The following is a 25559-nucleotide window of genomic DNA, read 5'->3' on the forward strand; positions in this document are numbered from 1 at the left end:
GTTACCATTTTAACTGGTATGAACTTTGTTCTTGGTAAGTACTTGAAATTTCCAAATATAGCATCTTTGAGGGTATCCCTGAATTTTCTTTTATTTATAGGTATAACTTGATGACAAAAACAGCTTGATGTTTTGGATGTTTTCTTTTTTCAATAAAGGGATGTTTTGTGTGTGTTTATTTTTTTTTTAATAAATAATGAGCAGGAGAGGGGCAGAGAGGGAGAAAAGAATCCCAAGCAGGCTCTGTGCTGATAGCCCTGATGTGTGGCTCAAACTCATAAACCATGAGACCATAACCTGAGTTGAAATCAAGAATTGGATGCTTAACTGACTGAGCCACCCAGATGCCCCTCAATAAAGGAATTTTTAAATTAAATGATTATAATTATCTTGGTGATTAAATAAGTGGCTTCATGATTAATTTGAAGAATTATAATGTAGAAATATAATCTAATGAAGACAATTTTTAAAAATGTATTTGTAGGAAAGTTATAATATCCTTACTCCTCATATAGATATTAGTTGACAGTATGATTTGTTAAAAAAAATGTTTATTTATTTATTTATTTAGAGACCAAGCACAAGCATGAGCAGGGCAGGGGCAGAGAAAAGAGAGAGAATCCCAGGAGGCTCTGTGTTTCAGCACACAGTGTGATGTGGGGCTCAGTCTGATGAACCATGAGATTGTGGCGTGAGCCAAGCCAACCAGGTGCCCCCACAGTATGATTTAAAAAAAAAAATTCCCAGAATGGTTACGTTCTCAGAATTTTCACTAGATGGCAGCACTAGCCTAAAAATATGAAATAAGAAAAACAAAATAAAGTCATTAAGGTTTTTATTTTGGTTGACATTTTAAGAAAAACTTATTTATTAAATATATGGTCACAATAGATTTCTTAATTAGTACATAAGAACAGTTCTTACAACATGGTGTGAATGCCTAGAAGATAAAGCAAATGAATGATGTGATTAGTATTAATGAAAAGCACTCACCCTGGAATTTTCAATGAGCATTTTGTTATATGTGTATGTTTTTAGGTTGAAAAATATATAAAATAATAACATTTTTGTATGGTGGTAACTTTTAAGTTTTCATTTAAAGAAGACTTTGAGAACCAAAAACAGATACGTTCTTAACATTCTCAACCCTAAAGTTAGATAATTTTTATATGTCAGAATTTATAGAAAATTCTTATCTACATTTATTGTGTTCTTGAAGAAAGGTATTCTAGTTGGTTATTAAGTTATGTAAGTAATAGGTAGGTAGATTGGTAGCCTTAATGCTGTTAATTTAAAAAATCTAATTCAGTTTTAATCTGTATTACAGGGATTTTTTTCATATATATCTTTTAAAAAGCTTTGTCTGAAATTACTTAAAAAATTTTTTTCAATGTTTATTTATTCTTGAGAGATAGAACACGAACAGGGGAGGAGCAGAGAGAGAGGGAGACACAGAATATAAAGCAGGCTCCAGGCTCCGAGCTGTCAGCACAGAGCCCAACATGGGGCTTGAACATACAAATCGTGAGATCATGCCCTGAGCCAAAGTCAGACCCCTAATCAACTAAGCCACCCAGGTGCTCCTGAAATTGCTTTTTAATCAGACTTACATTTTGTTAATAGCTTTCTACATACACTATATGACATTTTTGTTTTGTTTTTGCTCTGGCAATAACTGTGAAACAGAAAGCAGGTATTATGAACTTTATTATAGGAAACAGCCTTACCGAGGTTAAATGATATTCTAAATATGACACAATGAATAATTTTTATGTACCAAAGTCTAGAGAAGCGAGGTAGACAGTTCTAAACAGAAAAGGAAGGCATTTGCATCACATGTGATTGCACTTCATAGATGCCCAAAAATTACCTTTGTTGGGGATGGAAAGAAGGATAATAAATGGTTTTTTTTTTCCTTTCAAAGAGCTTATAATTTATTCTGGGAGGGGTAAAACATATACATAACAATAATGCTGTAAGGCTGTAAATGGATGCTTGATAGTGCTGCTGAGAATTTTAGAGCAGAGAGGATAGGGCCGGATGAGAGAAAGACGACTTCACAGAGAAGGCACAAAATGGAGCTGGGCTGTGGAGAATGAGTAGGATTGTTTTTTCTTTAATTCTAGTTTACGTAAGTGATACATGTTTATTGTACAAAAATGAGAAAATGGTAAATAAAAAGTAAGAGATAAAGCGGACATCTTACTTCCAACGAGTAAAGTTCAGTTAGACTAGAGATTTAAGGGAAAATGATAGGAGCTTGGTCAATAAAGTATCCAGGGAAGTCCAGTAACACACTCTGTTTAAGAACAAAATGTGGCTGAAATCATATTCAGAAAAAGGGTAATTGTCCCACATGCTTATTTTTTTCCCTTTCCATTAACTCCCAGGGTCCTTTTGTATTTTCTCCTTTCATTCATCAACTGTACTCTTGCCCACAGGAATGACAATTTACCTGTGCACACTTAATTTTCTAAATAAATAGGACATTTGTATTGGCAGTGCTCCTTGGTATGGACACTAGATGGCAGTATTGCTGCATTCTGGCTTTAAGATGAACTAGGAAAACTGCTTCATGTATAGAGAAAGCTTTAATTTCACACACTGGTTTATTAGAAAAAAAACGATTGCCTGATGTATAATGAAATATATGTGTGTATGTGCACATATGTGTACACGTTCATTAAAATGTAAATACAGTTGGTAAAAAATTGTGTTGCATAAGTATTTTCCACTTGGAAATAAGTTCTTTTCTTTTCGCTATAATGTGTCTCTATGAGATAATAATGTATTTTTCTACTCACTTATTCTTTATCCTTTAAGGATTTATTTTATAGTAATGTGCTGTTACATATCACATAATTATAACTTTTTACATACAGGAAATTGATCAAGGGGCATCTGGGTGGCTCATTCAGTTAAGCACCTAACTTCAGCTCAGGTCATGATCTCACAGTTGGTGAGTTTGAGCCCCATATTGGGCTCTGTGCTGTCAGCACAGACCCTGCTTTGGATGCTTTGTCTCCCTGTCTCTGCCCCTCCTCTGCTTGCTCTCTCTATCAAAAAAAATAAATACAAATTAATTTTTTTAAAAAAAGGGGAGGCTTGATTTTACTCCTATTAAAAAAATTGATCAAATGTGGCACATACGTTCACAATTTCTTGAAGTGAAATTTTATTTCCATTGCAGTATTTTAAGTTACTTAAATCTATTCTTTTAAAAAAAGCTATAAAAAATAGTAAGTTAAGGAACTTTAAAGTTGTTAAAATTCCAGTTAAGAATGATAATCAAATTTATAATAGTATTAGTAGCAGTAATATTGTAGTTGTTATTCTTCTGAATATGTTCTTTATGAAGTTTTAGGTAAAATCCTGTTCATTAATTTTTTAATCTCATAAGTAAAAGAATGTTAGCACATATAACATTTTACGATAGGTTAATGCTCAAATTTATCAAATTGAAATATGGTTTTAAATTTTTCTGAGACTTTCAAGATAAGTTTAGCCTTATGCAATTTAATATAATCTTATAGTCAAGGTCATGGATCATTTAAAAAATTTCACTCACCTAAAACAAATGTAGCTCTTGTATATGTATCTGAGCTTGGTGAATGGCAGGTCATTACTTCTGATGTTCTCATTCTTCATTGTCAGCCTGGCTAGAATGGATACATTATACCATTTCCATGCAGGAAGTGGTCAAGCTTATAGCTATTACTTTCAAGTTTTAATTTGATCAGATATGTTATTGAAAGTCACTTATCAACTTTAGAAAACATACTATTGAATTGTCTTTTTTTCCAGAATCATATTAAAAACAGTTATGCTTCTTTACCTTCTTTTTTCCTTGTTGAAAAATGGTAACCATATTTGGAAATTTTTTGCATGATCTTTTTCAAACTTTTGATACTTCTGTCCTCTCTTACACATCCTTGCCCACATCCTCCATAATCTTATAGTGAGGTGAAGATACTGGGAATATGGTTCTTCAAGATTGTAGTCATGTGTATCACTTATTTTAAAATATTAAGCCATATTGCCTGCTCTTTTCCCAGAGGAAGAGTGTATTTCTAAAATTATTAGTACAGGTTTATAAAGTGACTTTTAAACAGGAAAATTATCTTTAAAAAATAAAGGGTATTTAATTTTACATATATTACATATTATCATTGGTATTTGATCACTCAGCATTTTGAAAAATTATTTTTAAAAATAGTTCACTGTAATTCCACAACTCATGAGTTGTAAAAGAATTACTATATTGCTATATTATAAGAAACAGTGCACTCTAATGTCAAGAAGTAGCCCAGAGATATGAAAAGGAACATACATTGTTCCTTTAAGTAGTCCAGGGGCATCGAGGTGGCTCAGTCTGTCAAATGTCCAACTCAGGTCATGATCTTGTGATTCGTAGGTTCGAGCCCCACATTAGGCTTTGTGCTGACAGCTCAGAGCCTGGAGCCTGCTTCAGATTGTCTCCCTTTTTCTCTGCTCCTCCCCCACTCACGCTCTGTCTCTCAAAAATGAACAAATGTTAAAAAAAATTAAAAATGAAAAAAATTTTAAAAAATTCTATGTACCATACTGACAAATTGAATTTTTTTAGTAATTAGTATCTATTTTCTGAATGGCTTTCTGTTTAGGTGTGCATAATTCGATAAGGAAAAAATTAAATTAAAATGTCCTTATAAATTTATTATCACTTTTAAGAGTCTAAAAAAGAAAAATTTTGAGCAAAGTATACAGGTAAATTTTTTTAAAAATAAACATTTCCATTTCTACTCTCTCTGCTTTTTGAACTCACGTCATGATACCATACACGTATTGGAATATCTTTGGACTATGTATTTCTACATCAGTTGAATTTTTTGGTCATGAATCAACTTGATCTTTCCCCGCAGAGGTTGCATTAATTGCAATAGCATTTACATAACTTTATACTTTCTACTGATTTAGTTGTTGGCTTATAAGCTATACAGGATGTATTTAAACTAATAATTTTGCTAATTTCCAAATCATTATAAGTCAGAATGCAGAATGATAATTTGGTCATTTTACCAGTGCGAGTTTTCTGAAGCAGATGCTTCACCTCTAATTTATCATAGCTGGAAGATGTTTTTGCAGTACTTATTAGGACTGCTAACCTTTTATTCAACCAAAAACAGATTTTTGGCATTTTTCTTCAAATATAGGTAGATGTACAGTAAATTTGTGGAATTTTCTGCTTTTTTAAAGTATAAAAGGGATTTTATTATTTATTTCAAAAACATTTAAAAATAAAAATTTTAGGGGCACCTGGGTGGCTCAGTTGGTTCAGCATCCGATTTTGGCTGGGGTCATGATCTCAGTGCTCGTGAGTTCAAGCCCTGCTTCGGGCCCTGTGCTGACAGTTTTGAGCCTGGAGCCTGCTTCGGATTCTGTGTCTCCCTCTCTGCCCCTCCCCCGCTCATGCTCGCACACGTTCGCGCGCGCTCTCTCTCTCTCTCTCCCTCTCTCCTTCAAAAAGAAACATTAAAAGAAAAAATTTTTTAAATAAAAATTTTCATCTAACTCTGGCGCCTCGGTGGCTCAGTCGGTTAAACCTCCGACGTCGGCTCAGGTCATGATCTCGCAGTTCGTGGGTTTGAGCCCCGCATCGGGCTCTGTGCAGAAAGCTCGGAGCCTGGAGGCTGCTTCAGATACTATGTCTTGTTCTCTCTCTCCCCTTCTCCTGCTTGTGCTCTGTCTCTCTCTGTCTCTCAAATATAAATAAATGTTAAAAAATTATTTTTTAATCTAACCTACTTTAATTCAAGTTTCAAATTGAAAGTTAGTGTTTATCTTTTTAACGTAGTTGGAATTGTGTTTTTCTTTGCTTAAAATTTCATTTAACAGATTCTTATTGAGGGCCTGCTTTGTTCCAGGCACTGTGTTTTTGTTTTTTATTTTTAATTTTTTTTTAATGTTTCATTTATTTCTGAGAGAGAGAGAGAGAACACGCGCGCCCTAGCGGGGTAGGGTCAGAGAGAGGGAGATACAGAATCTGAAACAGGCTTCAGGCTCTGAGCTAGCTGTCAGCACAGAGCTCAATGCAGGGCTCAAACCCACAAACTGTGAGATCATGACCTGAGCCTAAGTGGGACACCCAACCGACTGTGCCACCCAGGCGCCCCTCCAGGCACTGTGTTAAAAAGAGAATACAAATGTGAAGAAAATGCTGTTCCTGCCCTCAGGACTTTCTTTTTTTTTTCTTTCATAGTTTATTGTCAAGTTGGTTTCCATATAACACCCAGTGCTCATCCCAACAAGTGCCCTCCTGCCCATCACCCCCCTTCCCCTCCCCCCCACCCCATCAGCCCTCAGTTCTCAGTATTCAAGAGTCTCTCATGGTTTGCCTCTCTCCCTCCCCCCACTATTTTTCCCCTTCTCCTCCCCCATGGTCCTCTGTTAAGTTTCTCCTGATCCACTTATAAGTGAAAACATATGGTATTTGCCCTTCTCTGCCTGACTTATTTCACTTAGCATAACACCCTTGGGTTCCATCCACATGGCTTTCTAGTCCGTCTGTAGCTTCCTCTGCCCTTCATTTGTATATGGTGCAGTTGCCAGATTCTAGCTCGCGCTAGACTTGATGACCTGTATGTGTATATACTGGGAGGACATATATGCTGAATGAAGGAACTAATACTTAAATACTTAAAGTGAAAACGAATACCTAAATATAAATTAGCATTTTTCACTTCAGTAGTCCCTGTTATTCAATAATACAGGTATTTAAATGTCTTCTTCCAAGTAAAATTAAGGGGCGCCTAGGTGACTCAATTGGTTAAGAGTCCAACTTTGGCTCAGGTCATGATCTCATGGTTCATGAGTTCTAGTCCTGCATTGGATTCTGTGCTGACAGTTCCGAGCTTGGAGCCTGCTTCGGATTCTGTGTCTCAGTCTTTCTCTTTCTGCCCCCCCTGCTTGTGCTTTGTCTCTCTCTCTCAAAAATAAACATTAAAAAAAAATTAACAAACCTGTTGGTTGAATCTTTTCTTTTGACATACCTTGAACTTAGCGTTGTGGAACATGATTGTTTTATACCTGTGTCATAATTAAATTTTGTTAATATCCAACTAAATTTAGTTGTAAGTAAATTAAACTCAGCTAGTTGTGTTTATTGGTATCAAACAATCTCAGTTAAGACTTGAAACTTGTTATGGACAAATAAGCAGTGTATTACATTTGGCTTATTATAAACTAAATGGCTCTTAAAAAGACAAATGGATGTATATCAAATACTTCATAATTAAAAATTATACTATTAGGTCTCTCTTTTATATACAATATTTTGAACTATTTTTATAAACTTTTAACCAAAACTACTTTAACCAAATAAACTGATTTCATAGACTTTACTTATAAAACCTCTTTACCTTAAAAAATTAGTTTGCATATTTCATATTGTAGTTGTTTGATATAGATTTTTACAGGAAAAGTAATAACATTTATTAGATGCTAGCTATTCCCCTAGCATCAGAAATCATAGTTGATGAAATACTATCCCATGGATAGTATTAAGAATTTGATGGATGGATAAGAATTTGAACCTCATAAATATAAAGAGTAACATCCTAAAATCTAGCTTAATATATTCATATGAAGTGGTTTAAGTATGATTATTTTCTGTTTCTATATATTAAAATTGGTGAACAAAATTCCCTCAAAATAGATTCTCTGCATAGTAGAGTATTAGAAAATGTGAAAAGCTATTCTTTGGTGATTTGTGCTTCATTTGGCTTGTAATGGCATTCCAGTGTCTCTGTGGTATCCAACTTAAATACTTGATGCTAATAAGATAAATTATATAAATCACAGAAAATATCTTGAATGCTAACATTTTCTAATAATCTTACTATGTTTTTTTAAGCCACAACCGAGATTGTGGGACATTTCATTGTAAACACGGTATAGGTCAGCAGGGCGCTGTGTGACAGAGGCGGGCTCTTCTCTAGCCGTGAAGAGCCTGACTGCCATGATGCTTTGTCTCCTGATGTGGGTGTATTATTATTCTGCCATCAGGCCCCTCTGTCGTATGTGCTTCTTTCCGGAGATTTTTTTAAAAACTATTTAGGAATGTTTCATATTTCACAAGAGTTACCTTTGTGGTAAGGAATACTAATACTAATCATTACCAAAGATTAAAAAAAAAAAAAAAGGCACAGTATATTTTACTCTATTGGCCCAGGGGTAAAGGTTGAATTTCTTGTTATCTGTAAAAGAACAGTGTTTACCCCTATGCTGCTCTTCTCGTGTCTTCCCTAAATCTGGTATTAAATTTCTTCAGTGTAGCCACTTTGCCTTTGTGAATATATCAGCCCAGCAGTAGTCATTTTTATTGAACTGTAGAAAAATGGAACCATTGCTTAAGGGTGACCTGTAAAATACTGCCTAAGGGATAAAAAAAAAATTGCATAAATTATGCTTTCACCTTTTGAGTAAAATAATATATTGGTACCTAATTTTTGTAGGCAATATTTTATAACTACTTTGCTTAAAGCTCAGTAGTGCTTCTAATAACTATACTAAATGTATACCCTTTGTTCACTTTTTGGGGGCAGATATATTCAACACCAATAAATTTTATTTGACTTGGCAGAATTTTTTGCTGAAAATGCAAAGGAATGTATGGAAATGTGCCTGCACGTGCCTATTTAAGAGAACCTGTACTGTTAATACAGTGACTATATAGGTAAATGCATACCTTAATTAGAGCTTTATGAGTAGTTTGTCTTAATGAGGAAAGGAGTTTCAGTAAGAATAGGCTAGGAGATAGATTTGGAAAAATCTACATCATGGAAATGTGTCCTACATTTTAAAATACTTTTATAAAAAGATGATTAGAAGAAGTGTTGATGCTTAAGGGGGTTTCCAATGAGAAATCGTCTTGATTCCTTGTCAGCTTGCAATTAATTGGGAGTCTTTTGGAGGACGTTGGCCTTACCTGCCCATAAAAAGGCATATTTCAGCAGCTGGTGCTGCAGAAAAGTCCTTGTCCTTTCCGCTAGGTGAGAAATTGGGATTCTCAGTGCCAAGTCATCCATAGAACCTAATTGCTCCCTCACCTTGGATGCTCTGAATGTGATAGAGTTGGATTCTCAAAATTGAGAGTAGTCATGCCCTGATAGTTTGGAATCGGAAAGGGAAATAAATTTACCCAGAACTGTCTTATCTGCTCCCTTAACTTAAGATGCTGTGTGTCTGCTGATGTCTTTTCAGTTCTGTATTTCTAGCTAGCTGTGGACCCAGATTGCCAACTAGACACTCATAGTCGATGTGCTATGGCCATCACACATTGATATATCCAAAACAAAAATTGTTCTCTAAACCACTTGGTTTTTTCAGCCTTACCTAGATTTCAGAACCAATCATTTATTTATTCAGCCTTTAACAAAGCACATACTTTGTGGTAAGCACAATATTAGGTGCTAGAAAAACAAAGATCATACAGATATTTTTTAGTTCAATGGAGAAATCATCTCTGAATGCTTTTGTCTCCATTTACTTGGTCACCAAGTCCAGTCTCTTTTTCCTCCTAAATACAGATGGCTCTTGGATGTATTCCTTTCTTTCCCCATTGCCAGTCGCCTTACATCCATATTTTCATTATCTCCTAGACTATTGCACCATTGTCTTAACTGGTCTCCTTGTCACCAAGTACTTTTAAATTTAACTTCCATATGGTCGTCAGCATAAATCTTAAGTAAATTTGATCTTGTTTTTCTGCTTACACTTTAAAAAAAAATTTTTAATGTATTTACTTATTTAGTGTGTGTGTGTGAGAGAGAGAGAGACAGAGAGACAGAGACAGAGAGAGACAGAGCACAAGTGGGTGAGGGGCAGAGAGAGAGAGAGGGAGGGAGACACAGAATCCGAGGCAGGATCCAGGCCCCAAGCTGTCAGCACAGAACCCAATACTGGGCTCACACTCACAAGCTGTGAGATCATGACCTGAGCCAAAGTCACACACTTAACCAACCGAGTCACCCAGGCACCCCTCTGCTTGTACTTTTTAAATGAGTTACATTATCTGTAAAATCAGTTCTCCATTCTATAGCATTTCCTGTAAGGTTCTTCACAAACTGGTCCCATTTTCTGCCTCTTCCTTTATTGCCCTCTACACCATTCACAGTAAGCTGTTTCCTCTCCGAAAGCACAGCCAATTTTTCCTTTACATTGTTACTTGTGCTATCCCCCTACCACTGCTGAGCTCTCTTCTATGCTTTGTTTTGCATACCCCTAAATGCCATTCTCAATGAATCCACATTTTGCCTCCCTCCCTATTACCTCATTGTCTTCTCTACAACCATATAGTTGTGTTTATACATATCACTAGCATCCCTCTCATATTATGTCATTACCATTTTATTATGCGTTTGTCTTCTCTGATACCTTGAATTCTTTGAGGTTGCAAAGGCCTTGTCTTTTCATTTCTGTGTCTCTTGGACAGTGCCTCGAACATGAGATTCACTCATTGAATGAGTGGTTTCCCATTCTCCTAAGCTTGCAGTTACATCTTAGAGACTAAAGATTGGCAGTCATCTGTGTGCTAATTAAATTCTAGGGATTATAGGCATTATCTTTAGTTCCTCTATGTAAAAACATACACGTCAGTTTTTGTTTATCTGAGCAAAATCGAAGACTAATAGTCTACTCCCTACCTTTGTTTTTTTTTTAAATAAAAAATTTAAATAAAAAATTCAAAGGTGAATTTCCAGAGATGATGATTTTAGGTTGAACAGCTTTGACAGCATTTGCCTATTGCTTCCATTGCCTCACAGTCATCAGCTCTGCCTCGTGTGTGGAGAACTGTCAGTTGAACTCTCTTGATGTATGCCACATGCTCATGAACTATCACGTCACCTGAAATCAGATCAAATGTGGTGCTTGTTGGGTTGTGTGAACCTCATGCATTAACATATCACATGTTAAGTTCTCTTATTTAAATAATTTAATATGTTTCAAGTTACAAAGCTCCTCCAGGACAAACAGGACGGGGTATTTCACAAATCAATTGACATAGATATCAACCTATGAGAGTATAAAAATAATGAGCATGTTAAAAATTAATTACAGTTGTAAATTGATTTCCTTTTGTTGCCAGAAAGAACACAGTTTATTAGCCCAGGAGCAGGTTCACACTGTTTTAACATCAAGCACTTCCAGCTGAAGCTTGTTAGTGACTGCCTCTCAGATTAAGAAAAAACATCCTCACTGTGGTGCATGAACTCCTCTTGTTAAGACATAAATAATCAGCTCATCCCCTACATGGATGAGAACAAAGAACATAATAGTATACGGAGCAAAGATTAATTAAGTAAATATTGCATGACCCTATTTAAGATGTTAATTCAAAATTATCCAAGTGCAAGGAGGTTTTCACTTTTAATTTTTCTCTGTGAATGCCTCCATCATGACATAGGTGCTATTCACAGGAAAAAACTGTATACTTTGGCATTTGAATTAGGCAGATTGATTATTTTAAGCTAAAGTAAAATAAAATTCTTTAATTATGGTATGTTTCTAATGCAGAAATACTAGGGAAATAACATTCCCTTTTGATTGCAGGATGCTTCAGAATTTTAGAAGTTTTGTTCATTCAAAAAAATTTTTTTAATGTTTATTTTGAGAGAGAGAGAGAGCATGAGCAGGGGAGGGGCAGAGAGAGAGAGAGAGAGACAGAGTCTTCAGGCTCTGAGCTGTCAGCACAGAGCCCAACGTGGGGCTTGAAGTCACAAACTGCAAGATCATGACCAAACCATGACTGAAGTCGGATACTTAACCAGCTGAGCCACCCAGGTGCCCTTTGTTCATTTTTAAGCCAAGAGCTGAAAACCAGAAATTTTATTTTGAGGAAAAACATCAGTGGCAACACATGACTAAAACTTAACACCAATATTAACTCATTCCCAAAGCTCATACCCTCAGCTAGATCCTGACTTCTAATACAGCTTTTTTTTTTTTTTTTTTAACTTTATTCTGTATTTCCTGGCACAAAATCCAAATCCTGACTTGGAAGAATCAACTCCCTAGGCCACTTTCATATTCATTTGAATTTCATTCATCTGAATGTGAGCTTGACACAATAGACAAGAAGCTGTCGAAAACAGTATATATTCTCCTAAAGTCTAGGAATTATTGGCAAAACAATATGCTTTAATAGGTAATAGAAACCAAAAAGGGGGGTAAATAATTTCCATACAAAAATTTAAACTTACTTAAATAATTAAAATGATACTTCTTGGGATGCCTGGGTGGCTCAGTCGGATAAGCATCCGACTTCAGCTCAGGTTATGATCACACGGTTCATGGGTTTGAGCCCTGCGTTGGGCTCTGTGCTGACAGCTGGCTCAGAGCCTGTAGGCTGCTTCCAATTCTGTGTCTCCCTCTCTCTCTGACCCTACCCTGCTCAACACTGTCTGTCTGTCTGTCTCTCTCTGTCTCAGAAATAAATAAAACATTTAAAAATTTTAAATAAAAAAAATAAAATGATACTTCTTGAGAATGATTTCATTGTTTTAGGAAAGACCTTTCTATTACTTTTGATTTTTAAAAGTTTAATGATTATCCTAACTTAATTTTTTCCACTGTTACATGTTTTGTATGATTTGATGTCATAAATTTTTCTGTAATGATCTTTAATCCACAAATGTATAAGAAATTTTGCATTGGGATACCATTTTTAAAGTTACCTAATTTCAGATTTTAAGAAATCATGCTTTTTCCCCCACCTTAAATTATCTTTCAAAAATTAAGCCTTAAAAGCAGTGATTTTATGTCTAATATAATGTGTAGTCTGATTTATGAAAAGTTAACATTTCATTAGGTTAATAAAGTTTACTTAATATTTTACTTTAGTGAATCACACCCCTCACATCTGATAATTTTGTTCACATGATTATTGAATAGTAATTCTCAAGGCTATTACCTGTATCCCTAGGGCAGGACATTTGCCTATGTTGAGATATTTCTTTAATCCTTTTTGCTACAGTTTCATTAAGGTCTGTGTTTTGTTTGCAGTGTTTTTCCTGCTGGGTTTCTAACTTCCGGCATACTCACAGGACCTCCTTTCAGTATGTAGTGCTTCCTGAATTATCATTTTACTCCCCTCCTCCATAAAGCTTTCCTGAGTCTCTCCCAACAAAGTTATCTCTTCGCTGTGTTCTGTAGCTCCCTTTTGGGGGTAGTATAAGAAATATGGGCATTAGGTTCAGATGGTATTCAAATTCAGTGGTGCACTTATAACTGTTGGCTCAGTGACTTTGAACATTTACTGATCTCTTTGAGTTGTTCCCTCATCTGGAAAAGAGGTTTATGTATAGTACCTAACTCATGGTGGGGTTCTTGTGAGGACTGAAGAAATTAAAGTGCTTACCACAGTGTCTGTATCTATAATCTATCAGTGCTATATCAGATCTATAGAGCTTGGACTCAGTAATAAGTTCCAGTCCCCATATCACTAATTACCCATGATATCTAATATTAACCAGTCCCATGGCTTTTTTTTCCCCCTACTCAAGTTTTGTCCATAACCTCTGCTAGATCCTGAAGGAAGGAAGGAATGCCAGGTTACATCTGTGTCATTCTCAGGAATTTTGAAGGACACTAGAAGAAAAGATAAAAGCATTGACTGGGGTCTTTAGTACAGTAGTTAATACCCTTGACAGATCACATTGTCATATTCATCAACACCCAAAGTGAGGCATTGTTTTGGCTAAACATTTTTAATATGTTAAAGATTCTTAAGACTTAGTGTATTAAAATTCTTAATATGTTAAAGATGCTTAATTTAAAATTTATTTTTGGAACTCTAAATTTTTTTTAAAATAAACCTCCAGCATGGTATAGGTGTTGTATGTATTCTTTTTCATTGGGACTTTTAGAGTAAATAATTTCGAACATCTGCTAACGTGCTCCTACATATTTGTTTGGGGTGACTGACCAGGGGCTGATAATGTCATTCATCTTTTTATGATATCTGTTTTCTCATCCGTAAAATGAGGCATTGATCTCCAAGGTTTTCAGTACTGATGGATTAGCTCAGAATTTTATTGTGTAGTCATTTTTATATTGAAACATTTTAGTTTTTAGTAAGTTTGAAACATTTGGTTTCTATAGCCCCCACACAACTGAAAAACCTTCACAGTTTTAAGAAATAGAAATAAAAAGTAAAATTTGGGAAAATGTAAATCCCAAGTTGGGATTTACATAATAACAGCTTTACTGTTATAATTCTATGTCTAGAGAAGTAAGCTGTACAAGCCACAGGTTTATAGCAACTTTATGAGGCTTTTATGGACTCAGGGCATGAAACCAGCAGCTATAAATCCTTTACTGCTGAACCACAAGTCATAACTAATCATCTGGCTTTCAATAAGAAAATCTGTGATCTCTATGCTTTTAAAAATCCAGATAGCCTCACCATATCAGCCTTGAAATAATTAACATATCTTATTTGCCCATTTTAAGCAATATTTTATCAATTTTGTTTAGATCCCTGTAAATATGAGTCAAAGATGTTTTTATTTCTCTAAGTAGATATTTAACTTCATAGGTACTTAAACATTTTCAGAACAAATTTATTCAGGCAATTTATAAGGTCTTTCTCAAAGCTCTCCGTGTTTTGTGTATTAGCGTATGTATGTATATGTGTTTTTATTGTTATAATTGTCATTCAACATTATCTTAGTCTTAGGTGTGTAACACAATGAATTGAGATTTGCATATATTGTGAAATCACTACAGTAAATCTAGTTAACTTTTTCACCATATGTAGTTATAATTTTTTTCATGTATATTTATTTTATTGGATCTTCTGTATTTATTTTTTTAATTCAACCGTTTTTTGGAGTTAATTGGGTAATTGTGGACTCATATGTAATTGTGAGAAGTCAAATGTGCTCTCTTTTCCTGTGTGCGGTTTATTCACTTTCCCCCAAAGGCAACGTCTTATAAAACTAGTGCCACAACCAGGAGATTGACATTGACACAATCTACTGATCTTACTCAAGTTTCCCACTTTTACATATATATATATTTTGTAAATATATATGTATTTACATGTATTTATTTTTCCCATATACTTGCTTATGTGAAATTTTATCCCATGTGTGCGTTTGTATATCCACCACCACAGACAAGATACAGACCAATGACATCACCACAAGGACCCCTGTTTTTATAATTATACCAGCCTCCTTCCCACCCCCTCTATCAATCCCTGGCAACCACTAATCTCCATCTCAAAAGTTATATGCATTTAAGAATTTTTAGAAACAGAATTCTTTTTTTTTTTAGGAGATGGACTATTTATTTATTATTTTTTTTAATAGTTTATTTTTTTTATTTATTTATTTTTTTACAAATAGTTTATTGTCAAATTAGTTTCCACATAATACTCAGTGCTCATCCCCACAAGTGTCCTCCTCCATGCCCATCCCTCCTCCCCCCCACATCCATCAGTCCTCAGTTTTTGTCAGCATTCAAGAGTCTCTCATGGTTTGCCTCTCTCCCTTTCCCCCACCATTTCCACCCTTCTTCTCCCCCTTGTTCCTCCGTCAAGTTCCTCCTAATCCTCCTATACGTGCAAACATGATATTTGTCCTTCTCTGCCTGACTTATTTTGCTCAGCATAACACCTTCAAGGTCCATCCATGTAGAAACAGAATTCTATAGTATAATATTTTGAGATTGGCTTTTTTCACTCAGCATAATTAACTTCTTTGAGATTCATCCAAGTTTTCACAAGTATCGTGGTTCATTCTTTTTCTTCTTGCTGAGTAATAGTCCTTGATATTGATGTACCACATTTTACCTATTCACTCATTGAAGGACATCTGGACTCTTTTCCATTCTTTGTTTTGTTTTGTATAGTTTGGTTTTGGGCTGTTACAAATAAAGCTACTGTGAGCATTCATGTACAGGTTTTGTATGAACATGCAGTTCTCTGGGATAAATGTCCAATGGTGCAATTGCTGGTGACCTCATAATTGTATGTTTAGTTTTATAAGTGATGTCAGTGTTTTACCACTTCCAGTGAAGTATGTTAACCTTACTTCCAGTTAGATCCCCTTTCTTTGTCCCTTTTTAAATATTACTGTCTTGAGTATCAGGTTGGTGGAATAATTTTTAACTAGATATGATAGAGAAAACTCATGAGGAGATAGTCTGTTTATCGTATTTCTGCTCTTTCCATTGTTCTGTCTTATTTCTTGGTGCTCAGGGTTCCTTTTCTCTTTCCCTTTTTTTGTTTGAAGAACTTCCTTTAACCATGGTTTAAAGGTAGGTCTGCTAGTGACAGATTCTTTAGTTTTCCTTCATCTGAGAAGGTCTTTATTTCTGCTTTATTCATGAAGAATAGTTTTTTGAGACATAGAACTCAAAATTGCCAGTTTTGTGGGGCCAGGATTCCTGTTCCAGTTAGGGAGAAATAAGCCTACCCGGGGAGCTTTCTGTTCTGGATTGGCAGTTGGGGGAAGCAAGGTGTGGGTTACTTTGTGTTTTTGGGTTGGAGAGTCACAGGACTCCCTGAGCTTTTATGTTGTTCCTCTAGTCTTGGGTCCGTAAACAGTCTGCCTTCCTCTTTCCACCTTTCAGACTCCTCTTTTGCTTGCCTCTTAGATGATTTCCAGGGTGGAGAGCTGTCCTGGGGAGGATGGTAAATATGAATCGATGCCATCTTGTCTGGACTAGAGGTTCTCCTGTATTTTTATTTTTTTTACATGTTTTTTCCAGCCCTACTTTCTAGGCTCATGGTTAGTATTTGTTTATAAAATATATTCAAGAGTAGGGGCACCTGGGTGGCTCATGCAGTTAAGCATCCAACTCTTGGTTTTCGGCTCAGGTCATGATCTCCTGGTTCGTGAATTCAGGTGTTAGTTTCTGCACTGACAGTATGGGGTCTGTTTGGGATTCTTTCCCTCTCTGCCCCTACCCTGCTCGTGCGCTCTCTCTCTCAAAAAAAAAAAAAAAAAATTAAAAAATATATATATTCAAGGGTAATTGCTAAGTTCAGTTGCATAGAAGTCTACTGTAAATTAGTGCAAAATTTTTTTTCAGAATATTCAAGTATGTTTTACCATTATTATTTAGCAAGTTTATCCCCCAATAGAGATTAAAACCTTTTAAGACATTAATTTTATTGACCACAGCATATTCTAGTTTATTCTTCTTTGCTAGACACAGAGCCTCACTCAGAACCACTTCTTGCATATGGGGCCTTAACAATGGGAATGACTCTAACAACAGGATTGGTTGCTGCAGCAGATAGGAAAGACTGATCCCATCTCCACCTCACGCAAGCACATGCATACGCACAAAACTGAGACACTATAGTGCATCTGGTCCTGAGTACCTTCACTGTCTAGAGGCTTATGCCATATTCCCACCAACCATATCAATCCCTAAGTATTAGTGCCAATCTGGAGGTCCTATTTCACTGTGTTGTCATGCACATTTTAAAGTAGTGCAAGGAAGTAAATCAGTATTTTCCGTGATCCTGTTTATCTTCGAATGCACAATACCTAGAGCAAGCCCTCAAGAGTTTTGTGAATCTCCAATTGGAAATATTAGATAATTTTTAAGAATTGGCTAATTCTTAAAAGGAGGAAGATGGATGTTCTTGAACTTAACATATATATAGAAATAATTTTCCAAAGTTTCATGTATTCTTTTCTGCGAGTTTTCATTTAGGCAAAGTTCACATGTTTGAGATTCAAAATGTTCACCCCACAAGTTAATCTTTGTACATGATTTTTGTCAGTTTTACTCTAGTAATATTTTAATAGACTGTCAGAGTACTGTTAAATTGTTGGTACATTTGTATGCTGCTTTATGTAATGTTCTCTTTTTTTAAAAAATTTCTTAATGTTTTATTTATTTCTGAGAGAGAGAGAGAGTGTGAGCAGGGTAGGGTCAGAGAGAGTGAGAGATATAGAATCTGAAACAGGCTCTAGGCTCTGAGCTAGCTGTCAGCACAGAACCTGACGCGGGACTCGAACCCACAAACCGTGAGATCATGACCTGAGCCGAAGTCGGACGCTTAACCGACTGAGCCACCCAGGCACCCCTGTAATGTTCTCTTAAACTCTGTCCTTTTTGTTCTTATGGTAAGGTCAAGGAATAAAAAAAAACTCTGAAATTAGTAATTTTTAATTTAAAAAATCACATCCTAATCTAATTGCTTCATTTTGGTTTTGGGTTTTTTTGGTGTATTGGCTTTTCCTAAATCATACCTTCCTCTCCTCCCAAAGTTGAACTGTCATCTTATTAACAGTTTGGAAATGACTTTTGACTGCTACATCTTTTTTTTTTAATTTTTTTTTTTTTTTTTTAATTTATTTCTGAGAGAGAGAGACAGCGTGAGCAGGGGAGGGTCAGAGAAAGAGGGAGACAAAGAATCTGAAATAGGCTCCAGGCTCCGAGCTAGCTGTCAGCAGAGCCCAATGTGGGGCTCGAGCTCAGGAACCTTGCGATCATGACCTGAGCCGAAGTCAGACGCCCAACTGACTAAGCCACCTAGGCGCCCCTTGACTGCTACATCTTAAAGTGATACTGTTTCCTTTGCACAATTTACATGATTATCCATGGAATTCTGGTAATGATTTTAAGGGGCTATCTGGCTCAACTTACTGCCTATGGAAATTTGTTGATAACTTATGTGATAAAAGTAATAAAGACAGATTTTTGTGTTTCTTTTTGAAAAAATATGTACGTAATTTAGCATACAATTGGAGTTAAAGGATTAAGTATATGAGAGTATTTGAATCATAAGAATGTAGAAGTTGTAAGAAATATAAGGAGATGCCACTGGCAGAAAAAGGTAATAAATTTTTTTTTCTATTTTAAAAGAAAAGTTCCAAAGAAACTTGTGTTTAATAATAAGGAATAATAATAAATGTGTGAGTTTCAAATGGCTATTACTAACCTACTTTAGCAAATGAAAATCCCTTACAGAAAAATAGAAAAGATTGAAGTTAATGAATATATTTTGCCACAGGAAACTATGTTAACTCTTTTCTATATATCCATGAAATTTCAGGCCTACTTTCTCATCATGATTCCTACCTGCTTCCAGAATAGGAAAATAATGAGTTTGTCTTGATTTCAGTAGTATTTACTCTTTCCCCAGATGCCCCATTATTCCTAGGCTGCTGATCTTGTTCTGTGTCTCATCCCTTCATAGTAGAGATCTCAAGCAAGTCATCTTGTAAGAGATACAAGCACGCAGGGCCTGCATATTCTCATTATTAAGTGAACCTTTCTTTAAATTGCTTTTAAAATCATGTTTTATCTGTGTTGATATACCTTCGTTTTTCTTTTTAGTTAGTATTTGATGTATCTCATTCTGTCCTTTGACTTTTAACTTTTCCATATTCTTCTGTTTTAGAGATATCTCTCCTAAATAGTAGATAGTTGGATTTATTTTTTTCTATCAGTCAATCTTTGTTTTTTATTTGCAGCAATTACCTTACTTATAATTACTAATGTAATTTTGTTTATATCTATGATTTTATATTTTCTGTTTCAACTACCTATTTTTGTTTCTTATTTTCTTTTGGATTATTTTTATAATTCAGTTTTTCCTCTCTACTAATTTAGAAGTACATACTCTTGTTTCTGTTCTCTTAGTTGTTATTCTAAAAATTATAATGTTCATACTTAGGTCAGAATTTAATAAGTACTTTTACTTTACTCAGATACCATGAAAACTTAGAACATTTTAACTTCATTTTTCATACTCCCAATTTACATATTACTGGTATTGTGCACTTAATTCTTATTTTTATTAGTTAATTAATTATTTTTCATGTTATATATTTGATAGATAGAGAGCATGAGCAGGGAAGGGACCAGAGAGAGAATCCCACGCGGGTTCCGCATTATCAGTGTAGAGCCTGACTCGGGGCCTGATCCCATGAACCACAAGATCATGACCTGAGCTGAAATCAGGAGCTGGATGTTCAACTGACTGAGCCACCCAGAGGCCCTGATCTTACTTTTCTATCCATAATACATTATTACCATTTCTGCAGGCAAATTCATCTAGATTTACCATTACATTTTCTACTCTCTTTATTCTTCATTCCCTCTTGCATTTCAGACCTTTTAGTGGAATCACTTCCCTTTACCTGGAGGTACATTTTAGGAATTTCCTTAAGTAGGGATCTTTTGGTAGTAAACATTTGGTTGTTCTGTTTGGAACTGTTCTTAATTCATCCTCAATATTAAAAGATTGTTTTCTGGGTATACAGTTCTGAGTTAGTTATTTTTCACCATGTATTGAAGATATCTTTTCACTGTTTTATGGCTTTCATCATTCTTAAGAAATCTGTAGGTTCAACTGCCACTTGTTGGAAGATAATGTGTTTTCTTCCTTAGCTATTTTTTTAAAGTTCATTTTATTTACTTTGAGAGAGAGAAAGAAAGCAGGAGAGAGGCAGAGAGAAAGAGAATCCCAAGCATGTGGGGCTCAATCTCACAAACCATGAGATCACGACCAGAGCCGTAATCAAGAGTCAGATGTTCAAGCAACTGAGCCACCCAGGCGCCCCCGTCTTCTCTAGCTACTTTTAAGAACTTCTCTTATCTTCAGTGTGCTATGCTTTCACTGTGATGTGTCTAGGTGTAGATTTCTTTTGATTCTTCCTCCGTTGAGTTTATTTAACTCTTTAATTCTGTGCTTTAGTGTTTTTTCATCTCCTCAAATGAATTTCCATCCATTATCTCTTCAGATACTGCTTGTGCCCCATATTGTCCACCTTTCTTTTCCTTCTAGATTTTTGATTAGGAATATGACCTTTGTCTTCTCTATTTTTTAACCTCTTTCATATTTTCCTTCTTTGTATCCCTTTAGTCTGCATTTTGGGTAATTTCTTCAAAACTGTTCTCACAGTCCTTAATTTTCTCTATATTTGGCCATATAATTTTTAATTGGTTATGTTTTTAATCTGAAGATAGTTTTAAATTTTGTTTTCTAAGCAAGTCAAGCATGGTATATTTTTTAGTAAGCTATAGGAAATTCAGTGGTTTTAAATAATATAGTAAGTTTTTAATTTGTTTTTATGTTTATTATTGAGACAGAGAGAAACATAGCATGAGTGGGGGAGGGGCTGAGACAGAGGGTGACACAGAATCCGAAGCAGGCTCCAGGCTTTGAGCTGTCAGCACAGAGCCCGACACAGGGCTTGAACCCATGAACCATGACATCATGACGTGAGCTGAAGTCGGACACTTAACCAACTGAGCCACCCAGGCGCCCAGTAATATAGTAAGTTTTAACTAAATGAATGGGCTGTTAGAAAATAAACTCATTAAATTTGAAGTTGAAAAATAATGCTAATAGGTAGTAACAATATTAATAATACCTCATATTACTCAATACTGTGTCCCAGGCCCTGTGCTAAGTACTTTATACATGGCCTCGTTTGATTGGCATATCACTATTTCACATGTTTTAAACAACCAACTTAATTTTAATAATTTTTGTTTCAGTGAACTTAACTCCTAAACTAGGCAAATGGAAACTCTTATCTTTTGTAAAAATTTTGAATAACATGAAACTTTTTTTTTACCTTTCATTAACTTTGTTCATACGCATGAATAATGTTACTAAGAAAATCATAACTAAACTGTGATCACAGCTAAGAGAGCTAACATTAAATGAGTTGTATTAGACTTTTACCTCATCCAGTGAAGATACAAGGAAAAGTAAAACTGATTCAAGGCAGAAAGCACTTACATGCTTTTCAAAAGTTTTGGAGTTGTAGTTAGGAAAACAAATCCTAGCCAATTGAGTTTCTGGCTCTGTCCAGTCATTATCACTTCGGGCAAGTCAGTGAGCATCTTGATTTCCACATTGGTTAAATTAATCATCAGAACCTAGCAGTTTTCTAATGCAAGGGTTGGCAGACTTTTTCAGTAAAGAGCCACATTGTAAATATTTTAGGTTTTGCAGGCAAGGAAGCAAAATGAAGGATGTATCATGTAGGTACTTGTGTAAGAGAGAAGACTTTTATCTCATCCTGTCTTGTTTTCCTGGTGTGAGGTCAGTATATTTTCTGGGCATGTTTTGTGCTCAGTTGCCGTCATCTGGAGACATTCTGAGGAAAAAGGGGAAAGGGGCCTGGCAGGCTGGACAGGTAGGGTGACTACTGTGGTCAGTTCCACTCTTTGTCACAGTGACATTTAGGTCCCTGTGTACTCTTCTTTCCTCCTGGAGAAACCAACTGTCTGAACAAATGTCAAAGGCTTGCTAGCACCAAGACCATATCCTGTGATTTCCAGCAAACCCCCTCAAGAAAAACCCCCAATTTAAAAATACTAGAAAAACTTAATGACTTGGAAATTAAAGAATTCTTGGGCACTTGGTGGCTCAATTGGTTAAGTATATGACTCTCTGTTTTTGTCTCAGGTCATGATCTCACAAATGCTGACAGTGCCAAGCCTGCTTGGGATTCTCTCTTCCTCTCACACTCTGTCTCTCTGAATAAAAGAAAATAAGCATTAAAAAAAAAAAAAAAAGAATTCTAAAATAACTTTGGAGCTAAAGAAGAAATCAAAACAAATTAGAATTGGAGTATATACTTTCAGTATAGTAGAGCAAACAATAGAATGGGAGAGTATTATAATTTAGTTCAATAAAAGACAAGAAATACACATAGAGGAAGAACAAATAGAAAGGTTGACATAGGGCGCCTGGGTGGTTCTGTTGGTTAAGCATGCAACTTCGGCTCAGGTCATGATCTCATGGTTTGTGAGTTCAAGCTCTTGATTGGGCTTGCTGCTCTCAGCATGGAGCCTGCTTCGGATCCTCTGTCCCCTTCTCTCCCTACCCCTCCCCTGCTCATGTTTGCTCTCTTAAAAAAATAAATAAACATGAAAAGAGTTTAAAAATTTTGAAAAGAAGAAAGAAAGGTTGACATAATGGTAGAAGTAAAAATTTTAGAATATCGTTACAGTAAAGGCAAATGGAGCATACAGTCTAAATGGTAGAGATTGTCAGACTGGATAATCACACTACATGTTGTTTATATGAGAACTGTCTAAAACTAAGAAAATTAAAAATTTGAAGGGTGCCTGGGTGGCTCAGTTAGTTAAGCATACAGTGTTTGATTTCAGCTCAGGGTCATGATCTCACAGTTTATGAGTTCAAGCCCTGCATCAGGCTCCACACTATCAGAAGGATTCTACATCTCTGCCCTTCTCTCTGCCCCTACTCTGCTCATGTTCTCTCTGTCTCTCAAAATAAATAAATAAACTTCAAAGAAAAAGAAAATAAATTTTAGACCATACGAAGATGGTCTAAAAGGAAAACACATCACCTAAAAGAATGTTGATATAGGTATATTAATATTAGAAAAAATACATTGTAAGTCAAAGACATTACTGAACAAAGTGACCATTAGATGGTAACGAAAAGGTTTAATTTGCCAGCAAAATACAGTTTTTAAGTGTATACATTTAGTAACAGGTTCAAAACCATAAAGCAAAAATTAACAACTACAAAAAGGACAAACTTCTTGTAATGGGAGAGTTTTAATTCCTTTTGCCAATTTTGATAGATGAAATAGATAAAAAATGGAGTATGTAAGATTTCAGCCATGTAAATAAGCTTGATCTAGTAGACTTGTAAAACAGCATATAACAGCTACAGAATGCAGAACTTTTTCAACACACAGATCATCTATAAAAAAATGTTTTAGACATAGCCTAATTTGTGATATTGAATTAGAAATTAAAGTCTTAACTCTTTGAATACAGAGCTTCATATTTTGATATTTTAACACAAAATATTTTTCTAATTAGCAGAAATCCTTCATATTTGCTAAATATAGAACTTTCTGTATATAAAATACTGTGGTATCTACCATCTGTTCATTTTTTAACTTGTTATTAAAGCAGTGGCAGCTGACTGAACACTGCATAACACTTTTCTCTTAAAAATTGTAATGGGCAGAGACTTTAGTCTATATAGTGTAGTAGGATGAGCAGGGACTCTAGATTTGAATTCTTGCTAAGTCACCTACCAGCTCTGGGGAAAGTTGCTTATTAACACCTCTAAGGCTCATCAATAAAGTGAGTGTAACAGTGTCCAAGTTCTAAGGTTATGAGGAATAAGTGAGATACTGTGTATAGAATACGTGGTACCGAGCAAATAATTTCTGCTATTACTGTTTTTGATCACTCATAGAATGTTTACTGAGCATCTGCAAAGTTTTAATCTCAAGCTAAGTATTTTTAATTCCTAAGACTTGTCATTAGGTATTACAGGTTTTAAAAACTCTTATCCCTTCTCTTGCCACAAAGCAAGTTTCCAAATCTTTTCTTGTTGCCATTGCTGACGACTTCTCCTATTGTCCAGGAGATGAGAATAAGAAATTGGGAGAAAAGAATGGGCTGCTCAAAGTATTTCAGCTCTTGGATCAGCTTTTTCTCTTGGATTTTTATCATACTTAATACTTTTGTTGGCCTTATGATTGTGATGTTATCTTATATTTTGATTTGATCTGTCAGAACGCATTTTTGTTTCTGCCAGTACTAATCCTTCTGGTGTTTTTCTGACTACCCAACTGGTGATCAGTTTTAAAGCAAGACTAAGCCTAGGCCTGAAGAATGTATTTATCTCCCGTTTAACATGCTACCAAACTTTAAAAGACCCACATCCACATTATAAGTGCTCAATTCTCAAGGCAGTACAGATTTGATATTCTGAGATATTAAGATAGAAACTCCATAAAATTCTGAGTAGAGAAGGAGTGTGCTTTATTTATATATTTTAAAGGTTAGCAATTGTGTGTCATTAATGAAACAAAGCTGTCTCTAGTGGAATCCTTAAAGCTTATTGTTGGTTTAACCAGGACTTTTAAGTATATGTACAAATATCTGTATACAAATTCACAGTTACGTTCTTTGCAGGTTTTCTTATGAATTCAGTTATATGTCTTCACCAAAGGAACTATAAAATGTTTTAGAAATGAGGGCATAATGTAATCTTGATAAAACATCTCAAAAATGTTTTCTTATTTTTAGATTACCTCTCTAGTGACCCTTCAGCTGTTAACCCTGGTTGGCCATGACGATCAGCTTGATGGACCAAAATACAAATGCACAGTATCTCTAGATTTCATCAGAGCTATTGCTAGGTAAGCACAGGATAATCATTAATGTAAAATGTCTTGAATTATGTAAATGATATACTAAATATAAAAATTAATGTTCTTCCTAATGTAATGTCATCAGTCATTTAAGCAAGAGAAGATCATTTAAGTGCCAAGAATGAATAAGTTTCACTGTACAGTGAACCTCTCATCAAATTTACACATGACACCTAATCGGGAGAATTAGCTAATTTGTTAGATGGCAAAAAGCAAGATTCTGAAAAACCTTACAAGACTGGAATAATGATCCCATAGCAGCAAGGTAGGATTTAATGGATAATTGGCTACAAAAAACCCCCTCAAATGTACTTAAACGAGGTGGGAGAAATCTGGCTTAAGTCCTAAGCATTTTAGCTGGTGTCTCATTCAAGGGAGGTAATA

General features: G+C 35.3%; 1 protein-coding gene across 1 annotated transcript in view; it reads left to right on the top strand.

Annotated features, from left to right (window-relative positions):
- The window catches only part of ORC5 (origin recognition complex subunit 5), an 85351-nt gene that overhangs the window by 50075 nt on the left and 9717 nt on the right, over positions 1-25559 (top strand). The window contains exon 13 of the mRNA XM_039224460.1: positions 25051-25163. Within this exon, the coding sequence (XP_039080391.1) occupies positions 25051-25163 (113 nt within the window). The remainder of the gene's footprint in view (positions 1-25050; positions 25164-25559) is intronic.

Source organism: Hyaena hyaena, unplaced genomic scaffold (assembly GCF_003009895.1).
Source record: "Hyaena hyaena isolate Hyena2069 unplaced genomic scaffold, ASM300989v1 scaffold_1643, whole genome shotgun sequence".
NCBI classification, from domain to species: domain Eukaryota; kingdom Metazoa; phylum Chordata; class Mammalia; order Carnivora; family Hyaenidae; genus Hyaena; species Hyaena hyaena.